Source organism: Lathamus discolor, chromosome 7 (genome assembly GCF_037157495.1).
Source record: "Lathamus discolor isolate bLatDis1 chromosome 7, bLatDis1.hap1, whole genome shotgun sequence".
In the NCBI taxonomy this organism is placed as follows: Eukaryota; Metazoa; Chordata; class Aves; order Psittaciformes; family Psittacidae; genus Lathamus; species Lathamus discolor.
This window is the reverse complement of record NC_088890.1, coordinates 19,096,481-19,113,111: the sequence shown is the minus strand read 5'-3', so window position 1 is coordinate 19,113,111 and position 16,631 is coordinate 19,096,481. Positions and strand designations below refer to the sequence as shown.

Sequence of the window (16,631 nt, the reverse complement as noted above, 5' to 3'; positions counted from 1 at the left end):
ATAACCTTGAAATCCTTTTGTGAAGTTGGGCCTCTGAGTCAACTCCCGATCTGGAGAGAAATAACTTTCTTACACAACGAGTTCTGTTGTTGGCTATATTTAAAACACTGTGTGGTACCAAGACAAAATCTTGAGGTTAGAGTTGATTTGACAGAATGTATACCTTGGATTCACCTTCCTATGCTAAGATCCGTGGTTTAGACAGTTCAATTATTTAATGTTTGTGCCTCGATTTTGAATGCAAAACTGTTCCTGGAAAAAGGAATCAGTTACAGGATTCTCAAAGTTGTATTTAATAACACAACACACACACATGCTGGCATCTTTTACTGCTCTGTAAGTGCAAACTGAGCTTTTTCTTCTGCTTTATTTTGCTCCCTATACAATAGCTACAGGTAGACACCAAGGCAGCGTCCCATCCCTATGTCATAAAGCAACCAAAACAAACAGAAATCTGGAAGCCTAACAGGGCTACTAAGTTTCACTTTTAATTCTCACAGTATTTTATGAACTTCCTTTAACTCCTAACCCTACAAACAACTCACATGGCTGGAGTCAGTGCAGAGAAGCTGTGTCTCAGTGGTCAGCCTATGCAAAAACAGTTTCATGAGCTCTCTCCAGAGGAAAAGAAAAAAAGATTATTCTTCACCCTGCCAGCTAATCTTTGAAATCTGGAAACCGTAGATGCTTGCATTTTAAGAAGTAGAAATAAGAAAGAATGTTTGAAAATCCTTATTAGTAAAATCTTTATGAGGGTAATGTGTACGCTTATTGTTACAAATGCTGTTCTAGCACTTGAATGATTTGTCTATACAGAAAAATAAATATCCAACACAACTACTACTAGATTGGAACTCAGCCGTGGAAGTAATAAAGTCATTTTTTAAATGCCTAAGAACTTATGCAGACACTCAGAACCTAGCACAATGGCACAAGTGATGCTGAATGCCACAGCACAGATGCCTGTTACATCTTTCTTACAGGTCATTGACCACTGACTTTGGTCCTAGAAATTGATTTTTCCACAATGTTAGCAACAGTAGGAATTCTACAACAAACAGATATCCTGATTCAGCCTCAAGATGCGTCACTGCCTCCCCACCTTACTAGTCTGTGCCACCTTGCTTGAGACTTCACATGCTGTCTGTAGCTCACAAGTAGGTAAGTGCTGAATCAGATCATCTCCTAAGGTCCTAAGCCAAGTTTACAAACTCAATCTTCCATTTCTAACAGCATCAAATTAATTATTTGGAATTAACTGATCTCGTATTTAAAACGGCAAGGCCTGTTCTGTGGTATACTTCTCCAAGTCCAACAGTACTGAGCTAGCAACAACAACAGGAGGAAAGTTTTAGAACATTTCTCTGCTATAAAACAACTGTTAAACTGGAAAAACAAACAGAAATTGAACACCACAAATCAGACTCATCACTGTTGGGTTTTTTCCACTCCCTGTTACAAAGTTACCAATAATCTATAGCTTTCATTCATCATCTGCTTACAACTCAGAGCAGCATTGTTACTCTTGAGATGAACCGGGCTGTTAATGGGCTTTTGCTAATCACAGGTGAAAGGTCACACTCATTTAGGAGTACCCTAAGAAATAAACATTAACACATGGACATGACAGAGTAAAGGTATCAGTGTTCAAGCACTGACAGTGATTACACTAAAAGTCAAAATGTTTTAGTTCAAGAGAAAATATCAGTGCTGGTCACACAGCTTCTTTTGAGTCTTATTTGTAGTCTTAAATAATAATTCAAAGAGAAACACTGTAAAGGCAACAAGTAACCTCTGCCCTACCTTGTAGTTTTGAGATTATATATTAATTTAATAACAATGCTAATGACACCACTCGCTGACAGGCCGCAATCCCAATCCAAAGCGATAGGATTGAAGTCTCCCTTCTCTTTCCCACACACGTCCTCTCATAACTCGTTACTAGAAGGAAAACTTCTCTGTGCACTTCTCTTCATGACTGAATCAACTCACCTTCTCGGCAAAGTCGCATTGCTTCTCGGTTCCGGCCGTATTCCTTGAAACTTTCTTCTAACGCCGTTCCTAAAATCGAAAAGCCACAAGATGTCAATGCGCGCACAAGTCAGAGAGCAGAACCGACCCCTCCGCTACCGACCTGCCGCCCGTTCCCCCGCGGGAACGAACTGGTAACTCGGGAACAGGCACTCGAGTCGCTGCCGCAATAAGCACGTCTTCCGAGAGCCTGACACCTCTCGTCCCGTCCCCGGCAGCGGAGCCGCTGTCACGGAGGGGGCTGCCTCACCTGAGCCGGGACCTGCCCCCGCCCCAGGCCGGGGCTCAATCGAAGGCAGGACCAACCGGCCCCCGGGGACGGGCTCCGACCTCCCCGCACCGTGTCCCGGATTAAAGGAACTGGGGCAAAGCGTCCTCACCCCGCGCCGCGCCCGAGCCCCGGGGACAGCGCACCGGACAACGAACTCGGCCGCGACATTAGGGGGAAGCGCGACGGGAGCAGAAACGGACCCAACCTCCCCGTAGGGCCCGGTCCCCGCGGCGCCCTCCGGCCGGGCACCCTGCCGCGCCGCACCGGGGGCAACCCCCCCCACTACAACCCAGGCCGGTGGAACGGTTGAGGATGGCGGCGGGGGGGGGGGGGGGGAAGCGAGGCTTGGCGGCCACTCACCGTCGTTCCCGTGAAGTTTAGCAGCATCGACCCAATGGCTCCAGGGCTGCCCCAGCATCGCCTCGGGGCTGGGCAGGGACCTGCGCTCTCCGACGGCCGCCATTGCCGCTGCGGTGGCGGCGGGGCCGGCGCCGCTCCCGCCTCCTCCGCCGCCTCCTCCTTCGCCGTGGCGGGGCCGCCGCTGCCGCTGCCTGACCGCCGCCGCCGCGCTGCGCTGCTCCCTTCTGACGTCACCCGCGGCCCGCGCCGACATTCTTTCCGCTGCTATAGAACGTAACGAGAGGGTGGGTGGGGGGGAAAGTCATCGGGAGCTTTTTAAGGTGGCGCCGAGCTCTTTAAGGAAGCGCCGAGGAGATGACAACCAGCTTTAATGGCTTTTAACCCCTTTTCCCCCTTCTCCTCTAGGAATCTCTATAGGGAAGGCGTCCACTCACCTCAGCGGCGGCCCACGGGGAAGGAGCGGGGCTCCCATTATGGTACTGGGAAGCGCTCCCGTTCCTCTTTATTCCGCTAACAAAGAGGCGGAAGGGAGCTGGGATAGAGAACGGTTATACCGTCCTCCAAGCGCTTCCCGGCTCCATGGGCCGCTCTCTCTCAAGCCTCACAGCGACCCTACAAAAACAACGGCCGCATCACAACCCCGCCTGGCACCGGGGAGAAGGGGGAAGGGGGGGGGGCGGAACGGAGGAACGCGACGCTGAAGGAGGCGTGACGCGCAAAAGCGGCTCCTCCCCTCTTGACCGGTCCACCTTAAACGCGGTGCCTCCTTAAAGGCAGCGGAGAGCAGGAAACGAGTTCCCGGCGTGTGGAGGCCCGGCACCCCCCCCCCCCCCCCCCGGTCCCCGGGCGTTGGAGGCGGGGGGGTGGGGGGAACGGGGCCGGGCCTCCGCCTTCATTCTACTCGTAACCTGTCTCACAGGGAGGTTTTGTCATTGATATTCCACGTTTCTTTTTACCCACCGGTCTTTTGGTTGTGTCTTATTTCCCTAAACTTTGGGGTAAGAGCTCGGATTAAAGGATGCTTTCGTGCTTGGCAACTCCTAGTTATGAAGTTTAAGCAAAATCGAGTTATTTGCTAAAAAACATCACGGTTTAGAAACTATTATAGTTTCTAAACTGTAGATTCTAACCCCCTATTTATTACACGGCTCTCTCTTCAATAGAATAAAAAGTTCCAGTAACAACATCAAATAAATTTGCAAAGGTTTATGGCCACACTTGATGCTGCCGTCAGTGCCAACATCACAAAATCACAGAATAGTAAGGGTTTGAAAGGACCTTAAAATAATCTAGTTCCAACCCCCCTGCCATGGGCAGGAACACCTCACACTAAACCGTGTCACCCAAGACTCCATCCAGCCTGGCCTTGAACACCTCCAGGGGTGGAGCATTCACAACATCCTCAAAAAATAGATAAAAACTTAGAAAAAGGTGACTTGCTGCTTCCTCTACAGGTCCCCAGCCCATGTGTAGTAAGTGTGAGAGCACAGGACTCAAAACTGCTCACAGATCTCATATGTGTATTTACAAAACCAGGCAGCAGAAATCAAAGCTGTAAATAAATCTGTTTAGGCTACAAGGTCCCAGTCCTGCAGAGGTGTGTATGCATGCAGTCTTAGTAAAGGCTTCACTGGTTTCCTTTAAAGTGTGGAACTATACAAGCTACAGATCATAGAATCATGGAATGGTTTGGGTTGGAAGGCTTAAAGCTCATCCAGTTCCAACCCCCTGCCGTGGGCAGAGACACCTTCCACAAGAGCAGGTTGCTCCAAGCCCTGTCCAACCTGGCCTTGGACACTGATAGAGATGGGACAGCCACAGCTTCTCTGGCATCCTGTGCCAGCGCCTCAACACCCTCACTGTAAAGAACTTCCTTATATCTAATCTAAATCTACCATCTTTCATCTAAATCTACCATCTTTCAGCTGTTTCTTCCCAAATTCTTGCATATAGAAGATGCACAAATATGAGTTCATCAGACAATCATCATATGGGATTGGCTGTCACTGTAAGAATAGTTTCAGTGTTCCACTCAACTGATAATTTATGTCACACTCGGAATGTATCTTGTAGAATTGTAGATCTAATACAGAATAGCTGGTGAGGTTTTTCTCTTGTCTTGATCACTGCAAATCTAAGTTAACTCCTTAATAAAAGGCAAACACCAAGAGTTTTAGATAAAGAGAACAACAATGACTCCTGCTGCAGACATCTGTAGTAGGGTTAATTAACAAAGGCTATCAACTTCTGGAGCTCAGCCCTGACCTTTCAGACAGTTACACTCTTAACTGTACTGCAGCTTCCCAAACCAGTGAAATAATTCCTCCTCTTAGTTTAAGCATGAGTGAAGATGTTTATGGAACTAGAATCTAAAGATAAATGATGAATGATGGGCATCATTGCTTGATTAATTATCAAACTATACGCTTTGTAATACAGAAAGCTACTTAAAATCAAAGCTGAGAACATGACTGGAAAAAAAATGTCAGTCACGTGCTAAACAATTCCTGGACAGAGCTTTTTTTTGCGGTGTAGAAGCCAGATAGGCAAAAAAAAAAAAAAAAATCATTATTTCCTTCAAGCTTACCTCTTCAAATGCTCCACAAATGGAGTCTAACAACATCCATAGCTGAATTCTGACTCCAGCCATAGGATAAGGCACGTTACAGACAGAACTGTATTTTCTGTATCAAATACTCTGGTTTATGTTACAAACTTCACTCATACAGCTCCCCTTTAGTCTGGAGAAAGCAGACAGAAAGCTGCCTCAGCTGCAGTTTGGAAAAGAGTCCTTGATACAGCCAAGTGTCCATCAAATTCATAAAGGCTTTTCCTATTATTTATTTTGCATAGATCATAAAGCACATACAGTGATGGGTGACCAGACAGAACCACAGAACACCATCATCTACCTTTTAATAGTGATCAGATTTTACCATGGTTTATCAATTTAACATTCACACATCACATGGTTCTTTTCTTTAAATATTACTGATAGATGTATGTCAAATCACACAAAAGTTCAATAGCCTCATTTGGCAGAATCACACTAATCAGCCAAACACTTTAACCAACCAGTGCATTAGCAACTGTTCAGTTTCTAAGGTTGACACTCCTTAAGTTAATCAAAAGCACCTCTTGCTTTAAAAGTGCCAAGCAGGTAAAGCACATACAACAGTTCTTTCATGCAATTTTGATTACCCCCTTTCTCACTCTTATTTTTTGCCCTTTCAAACTGGTTGTTACATTTTTCTCCCTCCCTCTTTCACAGCTTTTGTTATTTTTTCCCTGTATATTCCCACTCAAGATCTAATTCTGCAGCCTGGGTCTCAGGCTGTCCTTCCGTAATCCTTCTTCCACTAGTATTTTCCGTATGTGTCGTGAATACATGAGTATTCCAGCAGAGGGAGGAAAGTGGCAGCAGAATCATCAGTGCTCAATGCACAAGACAGATCACTCAGAGAGCAGGAACAGGGCAGATGAAAATGTGATTTTACATGGCCTGGAAGTGGAGAGAATTTTCTTTTCCCACAAACTGACCAGGTTGAATATGTACTTGGGTTGTTTCAAGCACACAAATTCAATTCTCTTAAATTGTTTCCATAGTGCTATATATGGATGCATTGATGATTTTAGGGAAAATAGGGAAAACCCCTGAAAATCCATCATGTTAGTAGGAGATCAGAATTGAAAACACATGTCCACACTGTAGGCTTTGAACAGAAATGATTATTACAAATCTGAGACATCCAGGTGAGGAGGATGCTCATCCAAAGCTCCCTGGGCAATCAGCAGAGAGTCAGGGTAGTTTTGGGATTAGTTTGGTTCCTCCTGGTCCAAAGTGTTTTTGAAGAAGCCCTTCTCTTCCTGCTGGCCACAGAAGTAGTCACAGATGACCATTCACATAAATTAGGCACCTGCATTAGGTACCCAAAGTTAAGTTGGATGAATCTCGTTAGGAGCGGGAAGAACACTGGTGTGAAAAGCACTGCCTAGAAGCCAATGTTCCTTTAAGAGAACATAAAGGGGTCCAGAAATGCTATAGTTTGAAGGGCTTAGCTGAGGAAAGAAAATAGCCTAAGAATTAGCATCAGGACTGAGACAGTGTGTGAATAACCATGAACTACTCATATGTGTGAACGTGAACAGGTGTTCAGAGAATGGAGAGAAGAAACAAGATCAGTTAAGTCAGATAAGACAGCAGGAAAGGAAATGTTAGGCAGGAAAGCAGCAGCAAACTGTGGATGATGTGGAGAAAGCAGCCAAATAATGGGGTGAAGAAAGCATAAACAAAAAATGTAACACAGCCTGCAAAATGAAAGAAAGGAGTCAAGAAGAGGAAACCAATTATACAAAAAAAAGGAAAGCCTACAGTATTAGACCTCGCTAAATAGACTGAACAATACAATGTATGTGGCTGGTGGTACTATGATTGAATGTATGCTTACAAACTGCATACAATGACTGCTTAAAGCTGTACGCGTACCACCAGGTTTCGTTCTTTTGCCAGGAGGACTGGGAAAGCCGTTCAAACAGGGAGCACCTACTTCAGCTGCTCAGTTGCAACCTGTAAGACAGCCTCTGTATGTGACCTGAGATACGGTTAACACTTAACTGGAATGAAAAGGGAAGGATGAATCTGTAGCTGAACTCTTAAGAACAGAAGCACAAAGATATGATTCACTGATGATTTTCCACAATGGAAGTGAAAGAAGACAAGACCTGAAGTGCAAAGGGAGAGGGAGGGAGAACATATGAGGGTGTTGCTTTATCAGTACTCAAAAGAAAAATAGTGAATTCACATAAAGTCTGTCAAGGAAAAGATCTGAGGGGCATTAAAGAAAATAAAAAAAAGTTATTTCTAGCCACAAGGTATGAAATGACTAAGAAGGGCTTAAGAACCAAGAACAAGTATTACTAGTGAAGACTTGTTGGTAGATAAGATTCAGAATTAAATGACAACTCAAGTAGCTGATAGGCTGAAATTCTGACCCTCTGCCAGCTCCTGCTAACAGCGGTGCAACGAGGAGTGCACACCGTGCATTTTGAAGTATGTCCCTGGTACAAGAATTGTAAGAATATAATTGGGCAAGTGAGGAAGCAAGACGTAAAAAGTTCATATAAATCAGAACAGACAGAGCTGGGAAAACTATCTGCCATTCAAACCAGACTATTTCATTTAAGCCCTGCTATAGAAAAATACTAATACATAAAGAAAAATGCATTATGGTAATCTGTAGCTCACCCTCACCTCCAATGAAATCAAGCAACTTCTCCCCTTATAACTGTACGCAAGACTGCGATTCCCCAGAACAACAATTATGAGCAGCACACAATAAAAAATTACACAACAAGCCATGCCAGTCTGTTATCCTTTCTCCCCCAGATCCTGGCTTCAGGTTGATATGTGTAATTTCATTGATGAGTAATACTTCACAGGGGGAGTCAAAGATGCTCAGAAGTGCTGGAATACAGTTACTTTAAATACTGGAATATAAAATTACTGTGGGTAACTCTTATAAACCACCTGTACCAGGGAAAATAACAATATTGTTAAGATTTGAAGACTTAAAGTATCCTTTTCTGAGGAGAAAGAATGGGAGAATATAGGTCAATAAATGTAAGTAAATCTGCAAAGAATTCTGCATTAGGATAAAAAGGCAACAGATGCCCCTGTATGTTTACCCAAGCATCACAGTGACTATACTGAACATAGTGTAACATTTTTACACCCAATTTATAAGTCAATGTCATTGCCATGGGCTAATAGGATCTACAGTATCTAGCAAAACTTTGCAACTATTTCCTTCTTCTCTTACCTATCAAATATGCCTCAAATGCAAGTCAAATTTCTGCAAGAATTGATGACACAGCAATCTAACACAGCATATGGAGTGTAAGGAATACAGGAACACACCTCGTTGCCCTGCATAGATGTCACTAAATACTGTCAATTCTTGAAAATAATGTTACAGAGAATACACTGAGTAGTGACACAAAATTTTAAAGCGTTAAAGGGAAAGAGGTAAAACTACACAAGATTCATCCAATTAATATGTGGAAATCAAACTAATGTTTATTAATTTTACATTAAGGTATTGAAATCACCTTTTGAATTTGGAAATGTTAAAACCATTTCGCCATTCCAACTATGCAGATGAATCATTTTAATCAGAGGAATCAGAAATGGGTATGACCTTTTAAATTCTCATTTATACACGGAGACTAAGATATTATAAATAGAATTATTAAAATACACAGCTCTTCAGGTCAATTGTAAGAAAACATTAGTGCTGAATTTCCATTTATTGAAATCAAAGCACTGGGAACAGTTTGCTACCTATGATTTTCCAATGGAACCTAACTACCACGCAAGGTTTCATAACCCTGCCTGGTTTCTTGCCAGCTTGTCCACGTAGCTCCTTGGCAATTCATTCAGGCAGAACACTCTGGGTCTAAGCACAGCCCTCGGGACTCAGGAGTTCCCTGAGACCACAATGATGCCTACCTACAATGTGAAGCTGCCTCAGTCCTCATACCCTCAAAAGTTCAATATGCTGGTTAACATCAATTAAGGATCCTGAGAACCCTGGCACAAGGAAATTTAACTTCATACCATCCTTCTCACATACTGCTTGCTGATGCTCCTTGCACTGACCACCTATTTAGCTAGTTAGCAGCAATACATCATACAGATTGGACAGGGACAGGTCTACTGGACTTGACAGGATGCATGCAAGGGTGCTGAGAAAGTTAGTTTGGAAGGTCATGGATGCTGACTGTGAAATTGCTGGCAAACTGGCTAAACTGCTGTGCTCAAAATGAAACTGGCCAGCAGTCACAAACAGCTCCTTGGGATACACCCAAAGGAAGTGTCATATGTACAAGAGACTGTGACAGGCTGGAAGACTAGGCCAGGTTCAAGAGACACATTAAAAAACTACACAGGGCTCAGCAGCGAGCCAACAATGTGAACAGAAGGCTAGAAAATTTAATGAAGAAATTTGAAGGAACTGGGTTTGTTCAGCTAAAAAAGAGAAGGCTCAGCTGGGATGTAATCACAGTCTTCCAGTAAGTAAAAGATACTTATAGAGAAGATGGAGGTACTCTTTTCACCAGACCTCAGATAATCACCTGCTTTCAACAGAAGGCTGGACCAGATGATGTCCAGAGGATTCCTCCAATCTAGACCTTCCTATGATAATATGAAAACCTGACAGATGTGTGACCCTATTTAGTGACAAGGAACAAGGAAGCAGATAAGACCAATGCCATTTTTTGCAGCCCGAGGCACTCTGGGTTCTCAGTCTGCTGGAAAACCCGGGGAAGCATTTTGTTACAGAAACTTCATATACCACAGCTTCCAATGTTACATATGAATGTCAAACATTCCTCACTCTTCTTGAACCCAGGTTAACTCATCCACTTAAATAAGTTCTGTAGACCATCTCCGTGCTAGCTGTAATGGCCCTTTCTGCTGCAACCTATTTTAAGATCTATTAAAAGATTATTTGCCCAGAAAATACTATTCAGGCTATAACAAACAGGATTCTTCAAGTCTGTGCATAAGAAAAATGCAAACTTAGAGTGAAGTCTTTTCTTTTATGAAATCAACCAAAAAAAAATATGTAAAATGCTGAAATGATGTGATGAAAAAGAGTAGAGATAAATGTAAGGGAAACATACAGAAAGAAACAGATATTGTTTCAATGAATTAGTGGCGCCTGATAAAACACTAGCACTAGCAGCTTTTTAACCAAAATTCCAATTTACTATAGTAGTTTTCTCTTTTTCCTAACATCCTGCCAAGAATGCTAGTTACAGAGAACAACCCCACTGCATCAGGCAACTGTACACTCTTAGTTTACAATCCTACTTTCTGAACTTGTAAGATAACAAAACTGATGCACCTGGTAGATTATAGTGTATACCAGAGCCTAACAGCCTTTGAATGCCTAAAATTATCATGGAAACTTGGAAATAGACAAAAATAATTATTCAGAAAATGCAGCTTAATTCTTCTAAAATATAATAAATACATTAAAAATATTGCCTGTCTGTCACATTTTACTTCTCCAACTCACTTCATGTAAATGACTGAAACAATCCAACTTACTTTATCTAAGTCTGGCTATTCCATGCACTGAACTCCCTTTAGGTTGATTGTAAGGTTGCTGATTTTCCCACTGAAACATATATTAAACACCTGCATTTAAAATAAAAGTCTCCCCACTGCATCTGGTAACACTTCAGACTTGCTTTGCAATCCTACTAATATCCTGTTCCCTACACTTCTCACATCTAAAGCATGCGAATATTATGCTTAAGGAAAATATTTGGCTAAGCATGTCACAGTACCTTGGAAGTATGGTGAATCGCTGGCTTGATTTATCAATTGATCTTCATCTGTTCAGATTTTGGAAGCTGTTTCTAACTTGTACCTGATTAATTCTGAAAGAAAACAAAAAAAGCACTAAGGCATTTGAAACCTTACCTCCATTTCATAACTACAACTGTATCTATTTAAAAACTACTATGAAGCATTTCATCAATTGTACAAATTCAGTTTCTGCAATGGATTTCAAAGGTAAGCAGGGAGCTGTTATGCACGCTTATGTACAGAGCAGCTCTCTAAATGGCAGCCTGACATTACCAGAAAGGTATGCATTGGATGAAATCTCAATCTTCAGCCCAGTTACTGCACTTACATCGACTATTACTGACCAGACTTCCAAGCAGGCAGTTGTGTCTATAACACAAGCTGGTTACACGACAGGGCTGGATTTTCTACCCAGGATTTTGCTAGAATACAGCATGATCTGACAACAGGGGCTCTCGGTACAGAGTCATTGACATTTTTACCACCATATCATAGAACGCAGCTAGCTAAAAATGATCCCTCACGTAACAGTCCTCAGTGACTAGAACTGCATTGCTGATGAAGGATTTCACAAAAGCTTGAGAGATGTATAGGTTGAGGTTGTCCTTCCCACCAAAAGAACTTTCATCATCACAATCAAAATCCTTTAATTCAATGCTTATAAACTTATACAGGAACCAAATGTAAGCCTAGTTTGCTCTGGCTGAGCATAAATCAAACCAAAGCCCTGTTAAAACCTTAAGAAATTTTCAACCATCCTTGTGCACAGGTTATGTGAAAGATCAAATAACTAATTTCAAAGCACTTACAAAAATCAATCTGGTGATTGTTTTTTGCATCTACTAAAAAGTCATGCAGATAGATAGAAATAACCCAATCTAGCGCTGGGACCAGATGACACTTCAGAGATAACTACTTTTTTCCTCTCCAAGGATTAAAGTCCAGACGAGAGGAATGCAGTCCAAGAGGGCACGGAAGCTGCCCCACAGGCTGCAGCCTCTGCCCCAGTGTAAGGTGCAAAATAAGCCTGTTCTTGCCTTCTGCTGCTCCTCTGGGAAGCTGTCTACAACTGGGTTCATGGCTTCAAATTCTTCTTACGCATCAAGGATAAACACCTCCCCTCTTTTTTTCTCCTTTTCTTTTAAACTGCAGCTCAGCAGCTGACACTATCTTGCCTGAGATTACCTACAGATATATTGACTATGTCTAAGCTTTACTCTTCTCAGTGACATACCTAAACCCAAGAAGCACATCTGAGATTAATTATATTCCAGTTACTCCATAAAATCCAAAACTTTCTTGTCTTCAGTGGACCACACTTGAAAGCAGGATTATTTCCCCTCTTTTCTCTGCAGACATGTTCTGCTTTATGATTAATAAAACTCACGGTTAACACATTTCTACACTAGTAGAAGTCTCAGAAAACATTGTATTTCCTTGTTACACGCACCAATCTCGTTGAACACTACAGTATAAAACTTCCTCTTCAACTCTTGCTGTTGCTCACTGGGAAAGGCAATGCCAAAGTGTTTGCCAAAAACCCATTTTCTCCTTCATTTGCTTTGGACAGGAGAGTCTTACTTCATAGGGACCAACCTCTTTATCAAAGATCATTCAGTGCTTAGCCTTAAAAGTCCCAATCCCTTCAAGCATATGACTTCCTGCAGTGGAAACAACTCACCCCTTCATCTCTTCCCCCAATTTCTTCAGGGGATATGAGAGTTCTGCATGCCAAGTGCTTTTCCATCCTGACATAAATGTTATTTGTCATATCAAAGGTAAGTTCCATCGCTTCATGTAACAATGAAAACAAAAACTACCTATAAAACAGAAGACCTCCAAAGACTTAAAGATCTAAAAATAGGGTAGTAAGTAAATGTAAAAAAATTGACCAGATGAGGATGAAGGATGGATCAGCAAGAATTTTATTCTTATATAAAAGAGATCAGAGCATAGTATGTCACCACCTGTGAATTTTGCTGTAGGGATTACATCTGGAGTTGAGCTTGAAGGAAGTATAGAGAGTAAGTTTCAAAAGAGTAAAGTGACAGTTTAATGAGCCTCGAAAGAGGACTTTTTCTCTGGATAATGGGTGGCAAAGAGCAGGAATGATTCTTGTTGAGAATTTACAGCAGGTCAATTACAACCACAACTGTCAGCACAGAGTAATGCAGGGAAGAGATGGGATGACTGAGAACAAGGCAGGAGGAGCTCCCTAAGCTTTGGTACCCTGGGAAAGGGAGAGCTGGTCGGAGGATGGAAAGATGACAACAGCAGCCAAAGCAGCAGTCAAGGAAAACAGAGAAAGGCCTGCATACTGCATGCATTTTTAAACCAGTGAAGCAGAATAAGCATTATGCCACTCTCAATGCCTAACTATCAGAGAAACTTGGTTGCAATTGCTCTTTAATACTTTGAGGAGGTACTGATATGCCACACAGGAAACCACAGTCTGGCAGAGCAAAAGCTGTATCACAGTCAAAACTGCATCTACACAGATGTATATAATAAAGGCACAGTTACAGTGACTAATGTGTATTATCCATTTAAGGTGAAACACATTTACATTTCCTTTATTTTAATCAGTTGATCTGCAATTACAATTTTCATGTAAGTATATATGATAAAGCATCCTGAACTTCTGAAAGTTCAAAACTAATGCCTCAGCTACACAAACTCCTTTAACTCTTTCATCCTTTAAGCTGTCAGAAATATGCACCAAAGAATGTCCCTGGCTTTTGGAACATTTCTGCTTTGTTATCTACTAAATATCCAAATTTAAGATAAAGTACAATGTCTACATTTATGTAAGTCATTATATAGGTATAATACCATGTATACAGGTATAATCACCTCAATACTGGGCTTCATTTAGACATGTTATAATTATGGGGATAATCTAACAACGTTTTATTCTTTCCTTTGGAAAAATGGGCACAGGAGGTGTGTGTGGAAAGAACAGGAGCTGGTCAGCAAAAGGCTGGAGGCTGCTCTTGGAGCTAGCTAATAGCTCAGGGGTAAATCAGAGCAACTCTCAGGCTACTACACAATCTCAGAAGGTCAGAGATGGTGAAAGAACTGTAGGCACCTAATTGTCCCTTCAGTTCCCTTCGGGAGGCACAATTCATTACATCTTCACAGACTAAAAAATAAGCACCAGCTACACCCTTCCAATAGGGATTAGGTACCAAACTTTGGTAAATACAATTGCAAAACTGCAGCATCTCAAGATTTCATTTAGTTCCTATGTATACCAGTATAAAATATTTCTCTGAAACACAAATGCAACAGAATATTCAGTGCAAAATATGATGCAAGTTATTCTGAAACTATTTCAAGCATGCACAGGTATCTTCAGAATGAGAAGGGCCAAACCTCAGTAACATCTTTGTTGCCACATAACCTTTTGGATAATTTGAAATAAATTGATAAAGATTGTAATATAATTGTGCACAGTAAAGTGCACGTGAGAGGTCTTAACTCCGACTCCTGTTGTCTTCCTTTGTCTAATGGCAACAGAAAAAGACTTGCATTATTTTGCTCAACAAATCACATTATCACTAACTTTAGTTTTATCTTCCAACATTTTCTCTTTTAACTTAGAAACCTTTTTAGCAGCAACAATAACAAAGTCATAAGAAGCCTCTGCACATTACACTTTAACTCTACAACCACACAGAGCACAGAACAGAAAGATTTGGTTTCAGAAATAATGAAAGATATTCTGCAAGAAAGTAGCTTGTCGTATCATTCAAAACACCTGCACCTTACAGTATGATTTATATCACCATTTGAAAGTCCCATCCATAAAACATGTTAGCTTACTGCACCAAACTAAGATAAATAAGGACAGTTGAAATTATATTTATACATTTCTTTAAACATGGTATTTACATACATCTGTAGAGAAGAAAAATACATGTTCTGCACTTTATGCCACAGCAGTATTTCATACCAATTACAACTTGTATTACATCAGAAACACAAACAATAACAGTCTGGTAGCAAGCAATAGAACACTGGACATGATTTTCCCCTTTTTTAAATGAATAAAATCCTGGTTGGTTAATTTAAAAGAGTGTATGAAGCAACACAGTAATGTTTAAAAGAATATACAAACATACAATATAAATCTACTTTTCATGAGAGAAAGGCACAGCTAATCAAGACAATGCGGAGTACATGATTACCCTGATTTGCAAAATTTATTACTGAGCTGCTCTGTTAAAGGTAATATTATTCAAACTACCCTGTCACAGTTATTGCAGATTAAAGATTTCAAATTAGCTCCTTGTGTATATCATTATTATGAGTGGTTGCATTTTATCTGTCTAATTTTAAATTACTGCAGGCAGATGAAAGTCATCTTAAAATCTGACTCATAATTTAGGTACCATAGCACTAACCTTAGCAGAGATGCTGGTTCTTACACAGGTACAACACTATTCTCAATGTAAACAAAGGACACTGGCATGCACCCCAGGCTAAGGATGTCAGCATTTTTCCAGCACCTTTCTGACTGTTCCATTTTATGGTGATGCAATATGACCTACATTTTCAACGGCCAAAGAGAGACAGAGAGATAGAAAGGGAGGAGATAGAGACAAGAAAGACAGACAGACCTTTGCTGTCCTTATCCTCCATTAACTACAGCTTTAACTGTCCCTCATGGGGATAGTAATGGGCAAGAATAAAAGCACAATAACCTGATTGTAAATTCTGAATGAGAAGCTCAAAGATAGGTTAGCATAAGAAATAGCAATTTTTTTCTTTCTACAATCCTGTGAACAAGTCCATAGCAATACCCTCAATAGGAAAGAACAGTGGAATCAGTAATTTTATAATAAGTTGCCAGGACAAAGCTGCCTGTAATACAGATGTTTATTTTACTACCTTTTATTTCCCAGCGTGTTCCTACAACTTCACTGCTATGTATTCCCTTTAGAGCTCAAAAGGAAACACAAAATCATATACATCGTTATCACACTTTTTACAGACAGAGAAATTGAGGCAGGAGGAGTGATTTGCCCACAGTTACCTACCAGGCTCAAGGCAGGGTTGGGAATAGAAAGCATCACTCCTCGTATCTCTGTACTGTGCAATCTATTAGGGATGGTGATACCTGTCAGTCTAATATATAATTTTGACTTAACACCAGAATTATCTCTATCTTGTCTTTCTGACACGAGCTTCACACTGAAAGCTGTGTTAAATTACTGCTTTCCCTCACAAACGATAGTCCACACTTCTCAAACTAGCTCCGGCAATGCACTTGACAGTGAACTGTAGAACTGGCATAAAAAGCCAATGGTATTTTTCATTATAAACACATAAAAATTAAAGACCTAATTAAATCTTTGGCTGCTTTTTTTCTTCTGCAACTAAAGCACCTTTCTTTCAAATGTCAGTAGTTTTTCAGTTAAACTAGTACATTAAGAAATGAAAAGCTTGTTGCTAGGATTGTATTAAGCAAAAATTAAGATCTTCTGATTTTCACTTGATCTTTTAGTGCAAAAAATATCCCGCAGAGTATCTGCAAAGCACTTACAGGATCACAGTGCCTTTACTGATATTGGTAGTTAGTACAAT

The 16,631-nt window shown here is 41.3% G+C and overlaps 1 protein-coding gene across 3 annotated transcripts in view; it reads right to left on the bottom strand.

Annotated features, from left to right (window-relative positions):
• ATXN7 (ataxin 7) overlaps positions 1–16,631 on the bottom strand; it is an 81,767-nt gene that overhangs the window by 54,982 nt on the left and 10,154 nt on the right. Inside the window, exons 2-4 of one of the 3 annotated variants that reach the window (XM_065687695.1) lie at positions 11,021–11,113; positions 2,663–2,926; positions 1,993–2,061 (exon numbers count right to left, since the gene is read on the bottom strand). In XM_065687695.1, the coding sequence (XP_065543767.1) occupies positions 1,993–2,061; positions 2,663–2,915 (322 nt within the window). In that variant the 5' untranslated portion in view covers positions 2,916–2,926; positions 11,021–11,113. Of the gene's footprint in view, positions 1–1,992; positions 2,062–2,662; positions 2,927–3,096; positions 3,332–11,020; positions 11,114–16,631 lie in introns of those variants that run through there. The other 2 variants (XM_065687697.1, XM_065687694.1) reach the window with 2 other exon arrangements.